Source organism: Pteronotus mesoamericanus, unplaced genomic scaffold (genome assembly GCF_021234165.1).
Source record: "Pteronotus mesoamericanus isolate MK-2021 breed Mesoamerican mustached bat unplaced genomic scaffold, CSHL_Meso_final contig_130, whole genome shotgun sequence".
NCBI lineage: Eukaryota > Metazoa > Chordata > Mammalia > Chiroptera > Mormoopidae > Pteronotus > Pteronotus mesoamericanus.
In genome coordinates this window covers 1,726,295-1,748,319 of record NW_026555060.1, presented here as the reverse complement: position 1 = coordinate 1,748,319, position 22,025 = coordinate 1,726,295, and the positions used below count along the sequence as shown (strand labels likewise).

At 36.3% G+C, this 22,025-nt stretch overlaps 1 protein-coding gene across 2 annotated transcripts in view; it reads left to right on the top strand.

Moving 5' to 3' along the window:
* Positions 1–855: 855 nt before the first annotated feature.
* Positions 856–22,025, top strand: part of GC (GC vitamin D binding protein) — a 36,081-nt gene continuing 14,911 nt past the window's right edge. For both annotated transcript variants that reach the window (XM_054591474.1, XM_054591482.1), the window contains exons 1-6: positions 856–1,010; positions 13,706–13,775; positions 14,350–14,482; positions 16,876–17,087; positions 18,277–18,409; positions 18,730–18,824. In XM_054591474.1, coding sequence (XP_054447449.1) covers positions 947–1,010; positions 13,706–13,775; positions 14,350–14,482; positions 16,876–17,087; positions 18,277–18,409; positions 18,730–18,824 — 707 coding nt within the window. In that variant the 5' untranslated portion in view covers positions 856–946. The remainder of the gene's footprint in view (positions 1,011–13,705; positions 13,776–14,349; positions 14,483–16,875; positions 17,088–18,276; positions 18,410–18,729; positions 18,825–22,025) is intronic.

Here is a 22,025-nt window from a genome sequence, read left to right as displayed (position 1 = left end):
AAGGACGAGAAGTTGACCTGCTTCCAGTGAACGACTGAAATTTACCTGTGCCTCTCTGGGCACGTCACAGAAGCTACCTGTTCTCTCTTCTGTAAAATGGAGATGCTGAACTATACATTCTGCACAGCCACTGTGAGCTCTCAGGCTACAGTATCTCAAAAGAAGTCAGTTATATAGTATTAATGGAAAGAACTTTAAATTACCTGGAGAAGTCCAAAATTCACCATTAACTTTTGTAATTTGGGACAAGTCATACATTCTCTCCAGTTGTTTGCCTCGCTTCAAGTGTTAAAATAAAAATGTCAGTAGCTCTGAAAAATGTGATATATAGCACATAACCATCATCTTCAATAAATTTTATAGTATTGAAATTATGGATTTGAACAATTGTGATAAACTGGCTTCTTACTCTTTTGTTTCCTCCTTATTACTTAAAATGCCTAGTCTGCAATATTTTAAGGTAATCTGTATTTGTAGCAGGTTTAAACAGAGGGAGGGAAGAAGGCAAGGGTGGAGAGAGGGAGAGGGAGAGGAAGAGAAAGAAAGAAGCTCCAAGGTTCCATTTACACATGAGAAGAGTAAGGATTGTCCCAAACAGACATAACGCAGTAGAGAGGGGGCAGGAATGTACCTAACTAATACATTAAACAAATTTTTGTAAAAAGTAGCAGTGGTAAATAATCTATGTGTACACTGATTCTTTTGCCGTTTGACAAAGTTAATGATTAAAATCTCCTCGATTTGTCCAATTTTCCCCAGGGTGTCTATTTACCTTGATTGATATTTTATCTGTGTGGGCCAAGGATGACCGCCCTTGCTTCTGTATAGAGATTAATGATTCATTAGTTCATAGTCTGGAACCTTAACAAAAGGGACGTGGCTACTTTTGGCTGCCATTTTTTCTGGGTAACCGGCAGGACACACGGGCACCACAGAACGTGCCAGCATGAAGATGAAGAGGGTCCTGGTCCTCCTGCTTGCTGCAGCTTTTGTGCGCGCCCTCGAGAGAGGTAAGTCTTACGGTGGGGGGGCCGGTTAGTCTCATTTTCTGTCATCACTTCAAAAAATTATACAAAAGGTGAAAATCAGAATAACTGGTGAATGTGTTGGGAAGAAAGAATCAAAGAGGGATTAATCTGAGCTGAAATGTGGCATATAGCTCTCAGCTGGAATAGCCAAGAAATCAAGATAGTCTCATGAAAGAAAGAAAAATTATATAATTTGTCAATTATCCTTCCTTGCTTTTATCAAAACCAAGTCCTGGGAAGAACGTTTGGAAATTAGAACTTTTTTAATTGTTAGGAAGATAATGGAAATGGAGGCTGTGATCCATCACTGTGCATTTTTTTCAGATTCCTAATATTTATTGCCACTGAGAGCATAATATACTGTCTCAGTGATGCATGAGCTCAGCTAAGATTTGAATCTCTTAAAAGAACCTCCACAGGTAGTATTTGAAAATGCACTGTAGTTTCTAAAACCTCACATCTAAAACTTAATAGCTATGAAACATGATTATTAAAAGATATCTAAGCTATATTTTATTAAGATTATTCTTTAAATAGTGCCTTCATCTTATAGCAACATTTAAAAATCTTTTTAAACATTACAAGCTGAAATTATGCAAAATATGCAACATTATGGAAAGTTTTCAAGCTGACATTTTATAATCAGTTTCAATTTACTTTTCTGGATGATGATTTAATGCTTCTAAGAGAAACTGCATTCATCCTGCTTTGAAAAATTAATTTTAGTATCATCAGTCTTATCCAAGTCATATATTAATACTCATATTAATAAGATATTTAGCCTGTGGAATGTGTAGCCCAGGAATTATTGGCATTAAATGTGACATGAATAATGTTACTTCTAACTTACCCTTTTTACATTCACTTTTCCTTTATCTTACCTTTGTCATTCAAATTACTTATAATTTTGTCTCATTCACCAACAAGAATTTTGTCTATTCTGACTTAAGAATAGATTCTTAAGTAAGCTACTGGTCTTTATGTAAGACTACAAAGTCTGAGATATTTTGGGGTATAAATAAGTAATATAAATTGTGTCCCTTAAGAGAACTATGAATAGGCCAAGACCCAAGAAACCCTGAAAGCTTAACATTTTGCCCAGGGGTCTCCCTGGAGTAGATCTGAACCTGAAAAATCCTACTGAAACAGGTTTTAGTCAAGATGTTCAAAATACAAGAAGGTCCAGTAATGGCTAGGTCTTGGAATTGTGTATGGGCGTTTTGGACTGCTGACTTCCTGAGTATAAATGCCTTCACCTCAAAGAATTAAGTGTCCTTTGATGAATAACAGAGTATTCTGCAATCTCTCTTTCAACATCCTTCAGCATTCTGTCTCTGATGAAATGGATGCTACAAAACCACGAGTTAGCTAGCTTGAAGGTCTAAACTTCATAACAAACTTCAAGTTAGCCAGGTGTCATAGGTCTGATAATATTTCCTGAGACATATCAAATACATTTGTAAGTCATAAATGTTCAATATCTGGGGGTAGTGATCCTAACCCATCAGTCCTCTGATCCATAATAGCTGAGTATGACTCAAATACCAAGTCAGTGGTACACCTGAGGGCTAGATGTGGGCCCTCTTGGTGGGACTTTACAAAGCATATGGATTAAAGGAGTTGAGAGAACCTTGGATGGTAGGGCATTGGTTAGAGCTGCAGCTCTCTCTGCCTGTTAACAGTTCTAGAGAGCTAACTGACCACCCATAGCATTTGTTTAAAATACCTTTTCTAAAGTATATTTCACTCAAGACTCATCTTGGAAAAAAAGTTTATATGACCAAACTCATTTAAGAAATAAACAATACATTACTACCTTGTGGTTGGTTCCTAATCAATGCCTTTGTTTTCCTAAAGGTTCTAAGAAGTGCTACATGAAGAAACTGTTCTTAACCGAGTTTCCCAAACATAGTAGCTTTTCCTAAATTGCCTATACCCTATGGAAGTATTCTTTGGACAACCTTAGGTCTAAAATAGATGCTGCTGTAGCTCGGCATGAACATCGGCTCCAGTTAAGCCAGTCCTCTCCTAGCAAACAGCATTGGGGATACAGTTCACAAACCACTCAGTACACCTGGGGAGAGAAGGACTTAACCAAATATGCCAAATCTGGATGGTGTGATAAGAAAACACCCAGTTTATCTACCCCTTAAAAAACAAAAGACAGTGTTATCTATGCCTTAAAAGACAAAAAGGATAGCGTTTGCTAATTGCCTCCACTTGGCTCCTTTCTTCAGGACTGAGATCAGTCTGCCAGTAATCTAAAACGTATCTTCCCCTCCTCTCCAAAAAGAAGAAACAAAGGCTTCTGACACAGCTATGCAATTACCAAGGAAATAATGCTAACAGGAAATAAATCATTGCCATTTATAAGAGCTGTTGGCAAGAACAGGCCATTTACTATGAACACTTTCATTTTTACTTTAAGCACTTCATTCTTAGCATACATATTTTTACTAAACATAATACCAAACAGCAAGAAAGTCTTCTTTGGGCTAGTGGGTAAGCTCTATTTCTCCTTCCTCCATTTGACCGTCAAAACAGTGTAGGTTACTCTAATCTTCCCAGACAGTGTAGGTTACCCCAATCTTCCAAGCCACCACTGAATCGTCCCATTTCTCCTCTGTTCTACAAGTTGCCCGCCTCTTCATCAGTAACCACTTGAAAAATAAAGTTGTTAGTTTGATTCAGGAATATAGCCATACAGAATGCAGGAGAAAAGTTATTTAGGATAAATAGATATCCTCTATTTACCCAAATATCTTTATATACCCAAATATCTTTATAAACTTTCTGCAAAATCTACATAATGGTTACGAGGAAGTGCCATAGAACGAAAGAAATACATGACAAAAAGCAGATAGCCATGCAAAGATTTAAACATGAATTTCAAGCAGAGTGAACTCAGGTGCAAAAGTCCTGAACTAGGAACAAGCATGGCCTGATCCAGGTTCATAAAAAAGACAGTAAAAGCAAAAAAGAGGTTTAGCCAAGAGGGGAAACGATAAAGAGATGAAGCCAGGGAAGCAGCTAACTTCACCATCAAAGACAACATTAACCTCCCTGGAAATCAATAACAAAGTCACACCTCACTGTTATGAGGTGCAGTGCCAGGTATGCACTCACCATCACATGTGTGGAATAGGGATAAGTGTGCACACACTTTTAAAAGGCCACAGGATTAATCTCTATAGGAAGAAGATGAAGAAATCCTTAAAAGGAATTGATTACCCTCCCCCCAGTATCTACAGTCACCTAACTTCATTTTGCCCACTGCTGTTCTTCCCTTTCTATCTCCAGTTTCCTCCCAAGTTCACTCTGCTCCAGCCGCACTGGCCTCCGCACTCTGTGTACTCCGCAGTTCAGAGCTCTGTGCTGGCTCCTCCCTCCTCTTAGACCACTGACCCCGAGCTATTCGCATGGCTCCCTTCCTCACCTCCTGCTGGGGCCTGCTCCAAGTTCATGTCTAGAGAAGGCTTCCTCAACTAATCTATCTCAAATAGCACCTACAACTCCATGTTTTCCTCTATCCCCTTACCATACTTTATTTTTCTTTTTAGCACTCGTCATCCTACCTTATCACCAGCTATTCATTTCTTTATGTAACAAATCAAAATGTAAAATGTATAATTTTGGATGAACCAGAATTTTATGCTAATCAGTTGGGTTTACAAAGACAATGTTATCACTGCTTTGCTGCCTTTGAGATACCTCAAAATTTTTTGCTGAAGACAAAGTATAAGAGAAATAACCAGTTAGTAACACAAATACAGGGGCAATTGAGTGAAACTCATGCTGACTTCTATGAATCGTCCATAACTGGTCCAAACATCGGTTCATTGCTGTCCCATAAAACTGGCTCTGTCTCCAAACTTCCCTTTTTTCCTGACATCATTGTATCTGAATCATTTATGTTCAATCATGTAGAAACTTCTTGAATTTTTAAATTCATTTTTATTATCCACATTCAATCATTCCCACATGCTATAAATTTCAGCCTTGAAAAGCATGTCCGCCTTGTACCAAAGCACCCTACTGTGGAAGCCTCCTCGGTGTCCCCTTTGTCTCTCCCCTTTACCTCCTGCAGATGCCAGGTTCCCCAGGCCTGTGAACACTGCCTCTCAAACCTGTGTTTCCATTCACACTTCCATACGCTGCCCTTACCCAGGCCCTTGTTCCCTTTTGCCTGGCTATTGTAATCACTTCTAACCTAATCCCCACCTCCCACCCCTTGCCCAACCAATTCAAATTATTAAAATACAATTAAAAAAAAACTTTACATGATATAATAAACACAGCTCATAAATGACTTGAAAATCAGGATTACTTTTTTAAAAATCAGGGTTACTATTGTGCGATTAATGAAATGATGGGGTTCCACATGTATAGCTGGCTGGCAAGATGCCAAGGATCAGGTTTTCTGATGCAAATCCACCTCAACTCTAGTCTCTATTCAAAGTCACCTGATGGTTGGTGTGACCTCTGGCTTAAATATTAATAAGTGTGTGGTAGGCAGAATGAGGACTCTCCATAAATGTCTACATCCTAATGCCCGGAAACTGTGAAGAGGTTAGGTTACATTGCAAAAGTGTATTAAGGTTGCAGATGGGACAAAGGTTGTTAATAAATTGACCTTAAAGTAGAAGAATAGTCAGGATTATCTGGGTGATATCAATGTAATCACAAGTGTCTTTAAGGTGAAAGAGGGTTTTCTCTTTTTAGAGAAAGATGTAACTGAGGAAAAAGGCATAGAGAAAGGCAAAGTTGCTGGCTTTAAAGGTGGAAGATAGGGGCCTGGAGCCCAGAAATGTGGGTGGCCACCCTAGAAGGTGGAAAAGCCAAAAAAAAAAAAAATGCTTCTCCTCTAGAGCCTTCAAGAAGAATGCAGCCCAGCTGACAGTGATTTTAGCCAATTGAGACCTATGTCTGACTCTCCAATAGAATCCTAAGGTACTAAAATCTGTTGTTTAAGTGGCTATACATGTGGTCATTCACTGCAGTAGCAACAGAAATATAATACAGTATGTGTCTAGATCCTGTGATTGGCGGGGACTTCCTGAAGGGAAGGAGCACTGTGTAAAGGCATCTCACTGTTGATAGACTACCATTTTATTGGCCAGAACGAGGGAGAGTTGACTAGGAGAGGATCAGGGTACATATTAACTAATTTCCCTACTTCCTGGAAGTTTCCTATTTTTACCTTCTCTTCCATATTCCTCTGAACAGAAATAATTCAGTCCACCACAAGAGAGGAAGAATGAAGGAAATCACATAAACATATCACAAGGACATATAAAATCTGATACTACATATTATCACTGGATTTGACTATAAGAAGAGTTGCTAACATTTATTGTTTACCACATGGTAGGCAGGAGTATAGTAAGCATTTTATACAAATTAACACATTTCATAGAAAAGACTTATGAAGATACTATATATCTTAAATCCAAGATTACTCTTACTTGATACAGCTATGAGTTGGTCATTTCCCTGCATGAATAAATTTAACAGATAACCCATTACCTTAAAAAAATAAGTGAAACTTGAACTATCAAATCTTTCTGAGTTTAAATCCCAGTCTTCAGTTTCTTTATTGGACTATTCATTATTCTCTAGATACTAATTGTAGTTTTCCAACCTCAGGTACATCTTCCTGCCATCCTTCCAACTTAAAATTCCTCTCATAATTTATTTACCACTATTGAAATCCTACCATCATTCACGGTCCACTTCAAGTAACAGTTCCTTTTATGAAAGCCGTCTTCCATTCTAAAATCTCCTAGTGCTTAGTCTCAATCTCTTCTATGACAATGAGTGCTCTTGGTGTTTTATACTTATCTCTACTCTCAAGCTTTCTTTTCTTAAGTGTCGGTGGCTATAGAGTTCTCTTTTGTATAGTAGCTTATTTCTGTTATATGGTCAACAGATTCATCTCATGCATATGTACAAGTTTAACTTCACTTGTCAACAGTTTAAAATCTGAAGATTTCACACAAAAATTCAGATTTCTAGCTTCTCCAGAGACGATGTGGCTTGGGTCAAATCTTCACATGCCAACAATGACTTACAGCTGAATTATGACTACCCCTTTTTTACTAGAACCATGGAAACAATACTGAGCATTTTCTACTCTTCATTTAGATCAAACATTAAGATACAGAGTTCTAAGATCCTAAGTGCATTTGAGTTTGCCATCCTTGGTGTCTTGGATAGCGTCCAATAATGAGTCTTCAAATTCTCACTGGAATTGGGTAATTATAAAATTGTATTTCATTAAGGAAAAAGAAAAATTTATTAGCACTTCAGCATAATTAAAAACTATAGAATTGTTTTGGTCTTGGAAAAAGTTTATACAAATAGTTTTATTAATAGAAAAGAATGATCACTAACATTTAAAAAGGAGGTTTCCATTTATAAAATAAGGCCAGCTATGGTAAGCTGTTGGACTTAAAAATGCATTGAAATGGCTCAAGAGATCTTGACAAAAATCATGTGTGATAATGGAAGTAGTAATAAATATATAAAAAAATAGTTTTGTCATCGGATTAACCGTATAAATGGAAATCATGCAGTTTTGATAGCCATTGAGATGTGTACATTGATAGAAAAATCACCTGTGTCCAATGTTGTCTGAATTATTTTAATCAAGAGATGAAGATGTAACTAGTCAATGAAGCAGAATCTTCACTATTTCCTGTTTATATCAGCTCAAACTGTACCATATGGAAATATGACTTTGCTACTCCTTATTGAATAATGCTTTGTTCAGAGTTCTTAATAAATGCTTAATGAACTGGCTTTTGAAAACTCATGTGTGTCCAGAATTGTGCCAGGTACACAGGACCTAAAAATATGATCTTTGCACTAAAGGAATCTTTATAGAAAATAACACAATGTTGCTTAAAGGAAACAATTTGTATTGACCTTCTTTATAAGCTCTATTAGCAAATGCCTAGTGAGTATTAATCACTATGTGCCCCTGTCTATACAAAGGCCAAAGCACTGGACTGAGACTTTCAGCCAATCTGCTTACCTTTCTATTTGCAAGGTTTGACAATCCTTGCAAGCTTGTTTAAAAAAAGGGAATGTGAAGAGCAAAAATGAACTTTTCCAGGAGTGGTAATTATAAATTAAGACTTCAGAAGGGCAGGAATAATAAAGAATCCTTCAATACCATAAACAGAGTAATACTAAATTCTAGTAGCATAATTCTCAAACTCACAGATAACATATGCTCAAAATGTAATGTTGTTTTGAGTATTTGGATGTTAACACAATTTTCCACAGGAACAATTTATACACAGAGATGAACTAAAGTGACATGCAAAAGTGTGTATAAATATTGAAAGTTAATGGTAATTACCATGAGTTTCATAGGATTTTTGTGATTGAGATAATATATAAAATACTTGGAAGAGTACCTGCCTAATTGTTGGTACTCAAATGTGAACCATTATCATAATATTGTGTACTTTTATATTGCTTTGAAAACTAAGCCCTGCAATGCATTCTAAGTTTCCAAGTCAGATGCAGGGCATTTCACCCTCGCCTGTCCCAAAGGTGGAGAGGGAAACTTGCTCCCTCATTTCCACCCCACAGAGACATTAGTAGATGACAAAATGCCCCACCGTGAAGGGAATGGGAGGCAGAATGAGATGCATGGAGCTCGGAGATTGCCTCCCTTGGGGATTTTGTGAGTGTATCATCTATATAGGCTACTGTCCATGTGAACCAAAGACATTATGGGGTTTTTTCCCCTTTTAGTTTTGAGTGACTATCAGGCCACTGTTCCAACTGTAGTTTCTGGGCAACTGACCTGTTTATCCTATATCTTTCACTATTTTCAAATTTTCAAGATCTGAAAAAAGCCCCATTTGTTCCACTGATGGCATACTAAGAGTTACATTTAATTTCTTCTAGATTAATCTATAGATGCCATGTAGAGCTCTAGATTTAGTATTAAAAGAATTGAATTTCTTCCCTTTGATTCAAACTCAGAAAATTGCACACCTGCCTGAAAACATCAATATCAATATAAAAACAGATTGATGCTTCGTATAATGATTAAAAACATCAATGGAGATGAAACCAAAAGAAAAAGTCTGAAAATGGAATATACGTTGATTTGATTGCTACTTCATTGACAGTGTTTCCAGTGATACCTTTATAATTTTCTTTAGCTCCAATAACCAGATCAGCTTCTTAAACTAGTCCAGCAATATTTAACTTATCAAATAAATTACTCTGAAATTGCCAGTGTCTAGTTCAACTGTTTAAGTACTGCAAACCAAATTCTTAAAGATAAAGCTTTTAAAAAAAGCAAAAACAAACATACTGACCTTTTCTGACATGAAAGAGCCTATCAGTGTAGAATAGAAATAAAAATGCCAAAGAAGTGAAATAGCAAAAATATAAAATGCCCAGCTGAGCTCTGAAACCCTATGATTCTTTCGAACACAACTGGAAAATAGCAACTTAAGACTACTTCTAGCTTTCTCTACAAGTGTGTATTCAATTCATTGTTATTTAGGTCCATCAATTGCTCCTGGTATACAAAGGGCTTTTCTAGGGGACCAAATTGGTATTAGAGAAAGATAACAACAATAGTTAAAGCATTAAAAATAACTTTTTAAAGTTAAGTTTGTACCAAGACAATGAGTATCTTATTGTCTGTCCCCAGTAGACTGAAAATTCCATGAGAGCAGGGATGTGTCTATTTTGTTCTCCATTTGTATATTCAGTACTGAACCCAATGCCCAACACAGGGTAAGTCTTTCAGACATGTCTGTTACATGCTATGAATGAATTGTCAGCTGTCTTGGGAGAGGTAAGTTACATGGAGCACTAAAGATTTTCTGTGGGTAAATCAAATTTCTTTTTAAAAATCCAGAATTGGACATGAATTACCAGAATGTTTCACAATACAGATAGAAATGAGACATGCTATTGCAAAAAGCAAAAATTCTGTTAATGGAATTTGTAAACATTTAGTGCTGAGAGGTCACCATGTGAAAAATATTTCACCAGTGTCACTAAGATTATGCCAATATTTACTGGGGCCATGTCAAAGTCCAGAGCACCTTCTTTATCACCACATGACACATTAAAGAACAGTGTATGTCATTTACTATTCATTCAAAGTAGAATTTAATTATATGAATCAAAGAAGGTTCAACTGGAATGAAAAACCTTTATTAAGCAGTACTCCATGGAATAAGAAATCAATTTGTAATAGTCACACTGCAATTGAACCTTGGTGTTCGTTGGGGTTCTTTTTCCTTTTGGAAGATGAGAAAATGATTCACATATTGCCTAGCCTTATAAGTTGTATATGTTCTCTTTGGATAAATGAATAAATGAAATTTTTAAAATCAGAAACATATTCAGAGTAGTCCACCTCAGAGATACACGGTGCAAGAGCTACAGGTCAGTTTTGTAAGAGCAGTTTTACCCTTTTATATTTTAATTCTGAATTTTCTCTGTGCCTCCCGTCTAGGCTTCCTCCTTGCTTCTGTCACACTTAAGGCTGAACTTTCCAGTAAAGATGGCTTCAGAACAATTTTAAGTCTTATGTAGTGAAATTAGTTTTCTATTTTTCTCTAATAATTTTGCAGTCTAGCTAAAGTACTACATAACACCTGTGGATTCTAGTGTACTTCGGTGCAAACACAAGTGGCTGATTTAATTAAAGCTGTTTAACAAGGGATAATCTATAGTGGCCATTTACATTACATTCACATGTACTTATACATTCCTGTAATGCACTGAATGAAAACTACTTTTTTGCTGAGATGAAAAATTTAAACCTTAAAGGCTAGAAACAAATTATTTCTCAAAATATTCATCAGAGGTGTCTTCATTTGAATATAGGCTCTCACTTTAAATGTTATTGAGTAGTCATGATAGAAAGTATTAACAAAAATAATCCCTGGCTTTTTATAGGGAGATTTTATTAAAGTTAGCTCCTATGCATGAAAAAGAGAAAGATGTTCTTATTAGAGCTATTTTATGTAAACATAGTAAGCTTTTTTGGTGGGGGGAGTTCCATATTATTTCTTACTATTTCTAAAAGGGATTATTTTGTAACCCCTTGGTAGTGATCTTAAAGATCAAAAGAATACAATCTTGTACAAAAATCAGGAATCTTTCATATATGAGGTTATTTAAGCTCCATTTGCATATTTCCAATGACAAAACAAACTCACTTCTCCAAGCTGTTCATCACTTTAGTTAGTATTTAGCCATGGCTACAGTAAAGTTTTTCCATTGAACCAAAATTTCCTGCCAGCCATTTTTCCTTAGGAGCCACACAAAACAACTCTGTAGATTCCCTAACCTAAAATCCTTCCCCTCTATATCCTAATCTCCAGTCCCTCAGAACACCATTAATGATTAATGGAAATTTTCTGTCTTATTTTGACCTTTTGAAACTGTGACAATATCCAACCTTGTAAACTAGTCAATAAATTCCAGGAAGTATGCTAGATTCAGTGGTTCTCAGATATGACAGAGGTTTTCCGGAAGTGGCCTCTGCACTCTCCACTGACCGTTAGCTTTATCAGTCCTACTGTGTTTGTCCTAGTTTCCAAGATAATGTGAGATGTGAACATATGGGCTCGTCTGTGTGATTTTGATGGTATTTGAGTTGGTCCCTTCTTACAAAGTCCTGCTTAAGAACATATTTGTCCTTAATTCTTACTTTTCTCATTTCAGTTTTATACTTCGCGTTAGCCACCTGCAACAGCTTCCTGTCACCAGTAAACCTAACAAATTCTACAGAGAATCTTTTTAAAAAGGAAAAAACAAAAAACAAAAAACAAACAAAAATCTGTCTAGCCTGTATCCAACCATCATCCTTCACTCCAAACCATAAAACAAAAATTTCTACCCTCATTTATATAAAGGCTCTCTCCCACAGAACCCTAACTGTTAGGGAGGCAAGGACATTGTGGGCGTTAAAAGGCATGACAGTAATTGCCATCATCTGAAATGGATTTCCTAATGTTTAAAGCCAGGAAGATATATTACTAAAAGTTAAAACTGCTTGTCTCAGAACAAAAAACTGAGCCATTTATGTACTTCTTACTTTTTTTTTTTTTTTTTTGGAAAGAGCACCGTAAAATGTTAGAAAATTTCTAGACTTATTTGGATAAATGACATATCACAGAAGAACGCTGGCCACCTTCCATGTGTCTATCCCCCTCTGAATATGGTAAAAGTGTTGGACAAATGTGTCTCACAAACAATAGAAAACTCATCTCCTCCTGAACAAACAAGTTCCTCCCAGTCTCCAGGGGACTGAAGAGTAGGTGCTATGATTTTTTTGTTTGTTTGTTCACACTCAAAAAGGTCCTCTGGTCCTTTTGAACCTCAAAATAACCACTTCAGATCAGTCACAGGAATATCTGTTCACATTTAAGAGTCAAAAGTTTGTATATTCATGAAACTATCAGGCCTATGCCAGTCCTGTTCCCTGAGGTGTGAAAGGAAGACATGCACACTTTCCTCTCTTTTTCTCTGCCTGCTTTCCTGTTCCCTTCTTCCCCCTCTCTAGGCTGCCTTTGGTTCCTCAGACATAGGCAAAAGAGAGAGGAGAGGTAAGCAGCAAGAAAAATTAATTCAGCAGGTGCTTAGTGAGCTAGTGGTGTTTCCTCTGGCTACGGATGTTCAATGTTAACATTTTCTCTGTGGCTTCTTTGGAGCTCACTTTCTCATCATCCCCTAGGGATCTCTCACATCCAGCTGGCACCTTAAAACTTTCCTTTGGTCCCCTGGTTTTCAAACTGTCTGCCTCTGCACAGAGGTATCCCACTGTTGGTGGCCCACTGCCCTCTAGGTGGTCCTTTGTTGGGGTGGGGGGCGGTGCATTTTAGACAACTCCAGGTCAGCTTGCTCTCCTGCTTGATCTACATCAGATCCACCAGTCACAGCAAAGCTTCCTGCTCACAGCCTTCTCCTTTGTTGTCCCAGGTCAGTGAATCAGACCCCTAACCCTTTAGATTCTCTAGTCTGAGTCAGACACCTGATCACTGTACCCCAAACTCTAAGGGACATCTATCAAGATCTCTAAGTGTTTTCCTTGAAGCTCCTTTCACTACACTTGAACCTTTTCCAAAAAAAAAGGATTTTGCATACTTTTCATCTTCTTCCCCAGCTGAGTTCCCAGCTTTCCCTTATAGAGTCTGGAGGTGGGCCACGGAGCAACTCACAAGCTCTCTCTAAGACCCTGCTTTAGTAGGAGCTAGCGCTTCACTTTGGAAGGCAGACACACTCTCTATTTTTTATTCTTGTTTCTTTCAAGACCCTAGGTGAAACCAAGATAAAGAGAGGAGGCACAAAATATCCCATTTTAGAATTATTATAAAGATAGGACCTGAAAGAATGATTGCCGTATCAGTAGGTTCTGACTCGCTGGTTGGAATAGATCAGTCAACTTAATTTCTTTCAGTGTTAGTTCACTTTTTTCCCCCATTGTCCATTAAAATGTATAGCATGCCAAAAATTATGATCCATTTTTATAAAACAGCTGGAAAGGCACCAAAAACTGGAATTGCATATAGAAAATGCTAGTTTCACCACAGATAAGTCATGTGAATGACCCCTTTATATATGCATTTAATGCCACATTCATGAAAATGGAATAGATACAAAACTTTCTTTTTTTTGATTTCTAGGTCGAGATTATGAAAAGGATAAGGTCTGCAAGGAACTTGCTAGTCTTGGAAAAGATGACTTCACATCTTTGTAAGTATGAAGTAGTCACTCGCTCTCTTGGTTACTTGACCTTAAATGAAATTGCATGTAGGGTAACTTCAATTCAGCACAAAGGGCTGAACTGGCTTCTGCTAAGATTAGCAAGGTAGAGCCCGTTGTTAATGTAGGCAGAGAAGCCAGACAAATGGGGGACAGCCAAAGGTTCCAGCTGAACTATCATTACTATGGTCTAAGAATTTGTTCCTAGTATGTTTATCAATGAGTTAAAGGAGTTAAGTAAGCAAAGTTTTCTAAGGTAAATTAAAATGCAAATAGTCCATGCTAGGACTGGCAAAGGCAACAAGGCACAGAACAGGTTCATCTGGGGAGGCTCAAGAGAGGGGGAAAAAAAAAACACGTGGCTGGTTTAAAGGAACCCATAAGTCCAACTTCTATTGCTTTACAAGATCAATTTACCTAGAACAGAAATCCAAATACCTCATATTCTTATTAGTCCAAAAATATGTACAACAGTCCTTTAAAAACACTGAACAGATTTTATATTTTAACCTGTGCAAATGTGGAAAAATTCTAATTAATATATTGACTTTATTTTTGCCCTCAGAGCAATGGTCCTGTACAGCAGAAAATTTCCCAGTGGAACATTTGAACAGATCAGCCTTCTTGTGAAGGAAGTGGTCTCCCTGACCGAAGCCTGCTGTGCTGAAGGGGCCGACCCTGGCTGCTATGACAACAGGGTAGGTCCACATGGCCTGGCCATGTGTGTGGTGGCCCACCGAAGGAAGCCAAGATAGGCCTTTATGCCATATCTTAGGGAAATCCTGGACAGCAATTCCACACACTCCATTTGGGGGGAGATATAAAGAATATAACCCAGACTTATTCTAGCATAATCAGTGAATTTTGCCTACTAGTTCTACAGGTTCAAGTGAGAAAGGTAGGGCATATACTGACTCAGGGAATAATTCTAACACATTCTGTTTACCTTAAAAGTCTACAGATGACTTTATCATGCCAAGCCTGGTATTTACGGACCCAGAGCAATTTGGTGTTGGTCTCAAATTAATTTGCTGTTTAGAAGTAGGCTGTATACATAAACTACCAGGCTTTGGTTTTTCTCCCCTGAAGTATATATGCAGAAATTAAAATGCTGAAATGACAGGATTCAAAATACAAACAGTAGCTGAAAAAAAGATGAAACCACATAGGTTCCTAGCAGTTTACTAATGTAGTCATCAGGCCCACTGCAAAAGGCATTGAGATGCATCTTGATAAGCACCTCCACAGACAAATGTCTCCCAGCTCAGGCCTGAGGCAGTTAGCCTGCAGAACAATGCTCCAAAGATCTCATTAGACTATAATTTAAACTATGATGAATTTCACTGTTAATTGCTTTATCTGCTCCTTATCTGCTTTTTAAGAATTTTATAATCTTTTTCTCCCATTACTAAGCCCATAAAAAACCATCATTTCAACCTGACCTTCTGAACCACCTTAAAATAAACAAGCATCAAACTACCAACTGTGATCAGAACAACATATTTTTATTTTCTGTGTTTGCTAACGCATGTCTTTTTCTAAAAGATTTTACTCATTCTCAGAGAGAGGGAAAGGAAAGAGAGAGAGAGGGAGGGAAACATCAACGTGTCAAAGGAACATTGATCTGTTGCCTCTCACACACTCCCAAATGCGGCAACGCACCTGCAACCCAGGCATGCGCCCTGACAGAGAATCGAACCAGCAACCTTTCGGTTCGCTGGACCATGCTCAGTCCACTGAGCCATATCAGTCGTGGCTGCTAACTCATATCTTACTTAGAGAGAAGCTGCAGGTTTGTAGAGACAGGTAATAAGAACAGAGCTGGCACTGACATTTTTTGCTCACCACCTTCCTCTTTTTCCTACTTACTCAAAACAGTTAAAATAACTTGTTTTGATGTTTTTTCTTTGTAAATTTCTTACTTGAAAGGAGGTAATAAAAAAAAAAACAGGAAACTTGATAGGGGAAAAAATAGAATGTAAGAGGAGATTCACTGAAAAGAGAGAAGGATAAAAAGGATAATTCCTAAGTTCTGAGGGTCTGATGGAGAGTAGATGTGGGAGAGGATGAGAGATCGTTCCTTTTACATAACTAATTCATCATGTTGCTTATTTTCCTTGTGGGAAAGAGCTTTAAAAATTTCCCTTGAAAAGATGACTAACATGTAAAACAAGTATCAGTATTTCAAAGTACTTTTCCCCATGTAAATCCCCAAATAATTTTATCCATGATGACTTTCTATTCTACATTTTCATTTCAAATTCTTTCCAAAATGAACATTTTGTTGCTACAGTTGCTTTGGTGGTTTTCTTACCATGGGTTTAGTCTGGCCGCCTATATCAGTGTTATCAGTGCTAAGGCAGTGGATGAAGTTGTATGAGTGGTTTTCAACCCATGCTACACATGAGAATAAGCTTTGGGGGAAAAATAGATCCTAAGGTCTCATCTTCGACCTACTGTTTCAGAATTTGTGTTGTGCGGCCCAGGCATTTATTTATTTTTATATATTCTATGAGAGATTTTAATGCAAATGCAGACTAAAGAACCATTGGTTAAAAGAATGCAAATTAATATAGAAAACCAAAGTAGTTAACAATTAAGAGTCTGCTCAGGTAATAAAGAGAGGGGAGGAGGGCAAGGGAGGTCTTCATTCTCTTCGGGGTATTTGCAGCAGAAAGCAGATGGGAGATTATATTGGAGCTTTTTGAAATGACCTCCCTTATCCTCAGATGTTAATATCCCTGTGCAAAGACACTGGACTAGAGGATAAAGCTTTTAATGGCTGCAGTCAAACACGGTCCATTTATTAATGAAGGTTCTATTGTTGTCCTACTCTGAGTAAGGTCATTAATTAACACAAATAAGACCCTTTACTTGCCTGTAACTATGATTATCAACTTGCCACATCGACAAATCATCTCATGGAGACTTGGGCATGGATAGTTTATTATTAATGAGAATTTTAAAAGTTAACACTAAAGATGTTACACTGAATGGAGAACTACAAGCCTGGAAACGTCTCTATGTGTGTATGCTTATATATGCATATAGAAATAGAGAGAGGTTACTTGTTTTTCTTCTCTCTTTCTAGACGTCAGAATTGTCGGCTAAGTCCTGTGAAAGTGACTCCCCGTTCCCAGTGCACTCTGGAACCGCCGAGTGCTGCACCAAAGAGGGCCTCGAAAAGAAGCTCTGTATGGCTGCCCTGAAGCACCAGCCGCAAGAGTTTCCTACCTACGTAGAGCCAAGTAATGATGAAATCTGTGAGGCATTCAGGAAAGATCCCAAGGAATTTGCTGACCAGTAAGCTGCTTTCATCAGAAGTGGAACTTTAAAGCATAAAATATCAGAAGTGTATCTAATTAACCCCCTACTCTAGACAAACACCTCTTCTACAGCAACCTGGACAACTTCCAATAGTGAGAACTTGACTTCCATCTAAGGTAGCCCATCTCTGTCACTGTCGACTATTGTAAATGCCCTTCTCAGAGAGAGATAAAAACCATCTTTCCCAGACTCCCGTCCAATTCGTCCTAGCTGGCATTTGAAACAGAATTATTTGGATCCCCTATCCTCATAACAGATTTTCAAACATTTTACAGCAGCTACTGAGATTCCCCTTAAGCTGGTGATTTTTGCATCCTCCATCTCATAGAATGTTATTGCTATGCATATGTTTAATACTTAATTTCCACTAAAGTACAAGAAATAAACAGCTTTTTTTCTTGACATTCCAAGAAGTAGTTATGAATAAGACACGTTGCCCTACATATGTGAATATATTACATTCATAAGAGGCCAGAATATATATAGATTCTTTAAATTAGTCTTGGAAGATCATAAAAATAAACAAATGTAGGGAAAATCAATTAATGAAAAATATATATACAAAAAATCAAAATGGACATATATACAAAAAATTAAAAACAATGACACTCAAATGGACTTTTAAAGTATAAAATCGAGGTCACAATTTTATAAAAATTGGTTGGCTCACCTATTCCTATGAACTTTCAGAGATTTTGCCCAAGATTTTAGAATCTCTTTTAGGTCTGTAGAGGCTTATGCTCCTGAAAATTAAAAAATTTCAATAAATAAATAAACCTACACATAGCAATTGTCCAGAATAGTAAACGAGAGATAGATTATAAAAAGTAAATCCATAATTACATTCATTCATTCAAACCAATTCAATTAGCATTAATAAGCATCTACCACGGGCCATGCACCTGCAGACACTAAGTGAATAAAGGAACAAATGGCCTCCCCTCTCAAGCAATCTACATGGAAATTTAGAAAAGAAACTATATTTAATAAAAATATTGATTGAAAGTGACTGGTGTTACAACCCTTTCTGTTAATCCTTACTGCTTTTTAGATATTAAAATTGTAAACTAACCTCACATGTATCCTCTATCAAAATACTTACAAAAAAGTAGATTTTTGTTTCCCACAATGTTTTGACTACTGCTTTCATCCCCACCCCCCACAGATTTATGTATGAATATTCCACTAATTATGGACAAGCTCCTCTGCCGCTTTTAGTCAGTTACACCAAGAGCTACCTTTCTATGGTAGGGTCCTGCTGTACCTCCTCAAATCCCACCACGTGTTTTTTGAAAGAGGTAGGTGTCATTTATTAAATAGTCATGTTCTTTTTTTTTTCCCTTCTATCAATGCTATTCCTTTGTTTAAATAGTAGAAGCTTAGATTCTAAAATCAATAAAAGCTCCTTTTTTTGCATTTTTTTATTTGGAAAAACAAACATACCACCACCACCCCACCCCCAGAAAGAAATATCAATGTTTCTTTGGTCAGAATTCAGTTGTGTAGTTATCAAAAAAAAAAAAAAAAGTCATGATACCAGTAGTCTCTTTATTCCTTCCTGCACACTCCTTTCAATGGATCTTAACTGTCTAATGAGATTCTCACATTTATTTTCTAGAGACTCCAGCTTAAACATTTATCACTTCTTACTGCTATGTCAAATAGAATCTGTTCACAATATGCTGCTTATGGGAAGGAGAAATCAAGGCTCAGGTAAGGATTAAGCACCACCAGTATGTTTAGCTGTTTGATTCTGCACTATCTATCCACAATATTAGGATTTTCTAAGAAAGTGTTTTTGTTAGAAGATATAAACTCTGTTATGTGCCAATAATCTTCAAAAGTATGACCCAGCTTTTTTCTACGAAGACTATAAACAATGAGAAATAAGGCTATGTTGTAAAACATGAGTTTTGCTCTTGACTCTTTCCATATACTCATATGGGAGAACAGAGAGCACTATAAATTATTTCCTCAAAATTCATATTAGCATATATTATAAATAAAAAAGCAAAACAATTTTAGTCACCTATTATTTGCTTTGCCCATTTTTGTCTTCTGATGAGAATTCTTTGATTCTTGTTATGTGAGGTTTTATGCTATATAATATATATATCTCTCTTAAGCTTTGTGAATTTACACTAATTACTTAGCTACTTTACCTGTAAATTTCACTTATTTTTGTATGGCTGCTGTTAACTCCATATTTTTTAATTCTGTCATTTTCTATGTTTATACTTCTCTCAGACATCTAGTTTACCTTTTCAGCATTTACACACTCTTTATTTCCTTCCACTCTGATCCAAACTTTTTTCCTTTAATGGAAGTAAGAGAATTTATTTTGTGTTGACACCAGATCCTAAGCTTCCCTAATGGGAACAGAAACTACTTTCATTAGTCCTTTAAAAGTAATTTTTCGTTAGAACCACTCAAATAGTAAATGGCATTTTCTCAAGGTCTTCACTTTAGTTTTCCTTTTGCATTAAGCTTCTGTAGTTGGCAAGTAGAGCTTAGAAATTTATAATATAAAACCGCCTATAAGACATATCTATCATAATCATTAATTTATACCAGCATTAGTGTCTAGGAAATTACCCAGAATAAGTAGCTTTGAATGTGAACAAAGATTTAGCTACAAATATTGCTATCCTTTTTTAATGTGAAAAAATAGAGATTTTCTAAAAGTCCCTAGAATAGAGAACATACTTAAATCAGTCATGGAATATCCATCTGAGAGAAGGCCAAACAGTTTGTTATATTATAAAAGAATATTAATGAAAACTACAAAACACAACTAAAAGAAATTGAAGGAGATACAAAATAAATAGGAAGATGTTCTACCCTCATGGATTAGAGGATTAGAAGAATTAATATTGGTTGTTTTTTTTTCTATGCACTTTCTTTTCCTGCATTGGAAATTTAGAATTAATATTGTTTTAAAATGTTCATACTATCCAAAGCAATCTACAGAGTCAATGCAATTCTTATTACTATCTTAACAGCATTTTTATTTGCAGAAATAGAAAAAAAGTCATCCTAAATTCAATGGAATCTCAAGGGATTCCATATAGCCAAAACGATCTTGAAAAAGGAGGACTAAGTTGGAGGCCTCATACTTTGATTTCAAAGCATACTACAAAGCAACAATAATCAAGATACAGTAGTAGTAGCATAAAAAGATATAGACCAATGTAACAGAATTGAGAGCTCAGAAATAAACCCTTATATATTTAAACAAATGGTTTTTGACAAGGGAGCCAAGGTTACCCAAGGAGGAGTGGGGCAGGAAGGACAGCTTCTTCAACAAATAGTTCTGGGAAAATTGGATAGCCACTTGCAAAAGAAGTTGAATCCTTACCTTACACCATATATTAAAATTTTCTTGAAATGGATTAAAGACCTAAACATAAGACCTAAAACTATAAAACTCCTAGAAAAATAGAGGAAAACTTTAGGATGTTGGACTTGGCAATGATTTCTTGGAATTAATCCCAAAGCACAGGCAACAGAAGCAAAAATAGACAAATGATATCACATCAAACTTAAACTTGTGAGCACTAAAGGAAACAACAGGATGAAAAGACAACCTATATATAGAGTGGGAGAAAATATTTGCAAATCATATATCTAATAAGGGTTTAATAACCAGTATGCATGCAGAACTGCTACAATTCAACAAAATACGGAATAACCTGATTAAAAAGAATTGAAAATAGAGAATTCTCCAATGGAGATATAAAAATGGCCAACTAGCATATGAAAGGATGTTCAACTAATCATAGGAGCATAGCATAGCACTAATCATAGGAGAAACACAAAATCAAAGCCATAATGCCACTTTGGGCCCATTAGGATTGCCACTACCAAGAAAAAAAAAAAAAAAAAGGAACAAGTGTCATGAGAATGTGGAGAAATTGGAATCCTTGTGCTCTGTTGGTAGCAATGCAAAATAGTGCAGTCATTATAGAAACCAATGCAGTTTCCTCAAAAAATTAATAGAATTACTATATGATCCAGCAATCCCATTTCTGCATACAGGGTGAGACAAAAGTAGGTTTATAGTTGTTCATATGGAAAAATAATACAATAATAAATAATATAAGAATAAATTCTGTTTCATGTACTCATGACTGTAAACCTACTTTTTCCTCACTCTGTATACATTTCTAGGAATTCAAAGTAGGATCTCAAGAGATATATGCACATCCATGTTCATTGCAGCATTATTCAGAATTTCCAAGAGGCAAAAGCAACCCAATGTGCAATGGCAGATGAGTGAATAAAGAATGTAGTATATACTTTAGAAAATCCTACCACATGCTACAACATGGATAAACCTTGAGGACAATGTGAAGCAAAGTAAGCAGTCACAAAAGAACAAATACTGTATGATTCCAGTCATGGAGTACATAAAGTAGCCAAAATCATAAAAACATAAAAATACGGTTGGCAATCAAATGTTTAATGGGCATAGAGTTCTGGTTTTACAAAACAAAAAATTCTAGAGATCTGTTACAACAATGTCAACTTATTTAACATTACTGAACTATATACTTAAAAGTGGTTAAAGTAGTAAATGTCATGTTATGTGTTTTTTACCACAATGAAGAAGAAAATTTAATGATATGGAGCACAGCATTTCTGATACATAACTGAAAAGATAAATTTATCAATAATATAGCATAATTCCTTATAAAGTACTTACTACCCTGTAAACCTTATAAAATACTTAAAGGTTTCACACCAAAACATCAACATCTGTTAACTCTGTGGTTTAGGGCTATAAGTCTTCATTACTTATTTTATTTATACTATAGTTTATAAACAAATTTATAAAAATATTCAAGAAGACTGTGAGGGGCCCCCAAAACACCACATTCACCTTATGAACAGGGAAATGTTAGTGCTTTCCAG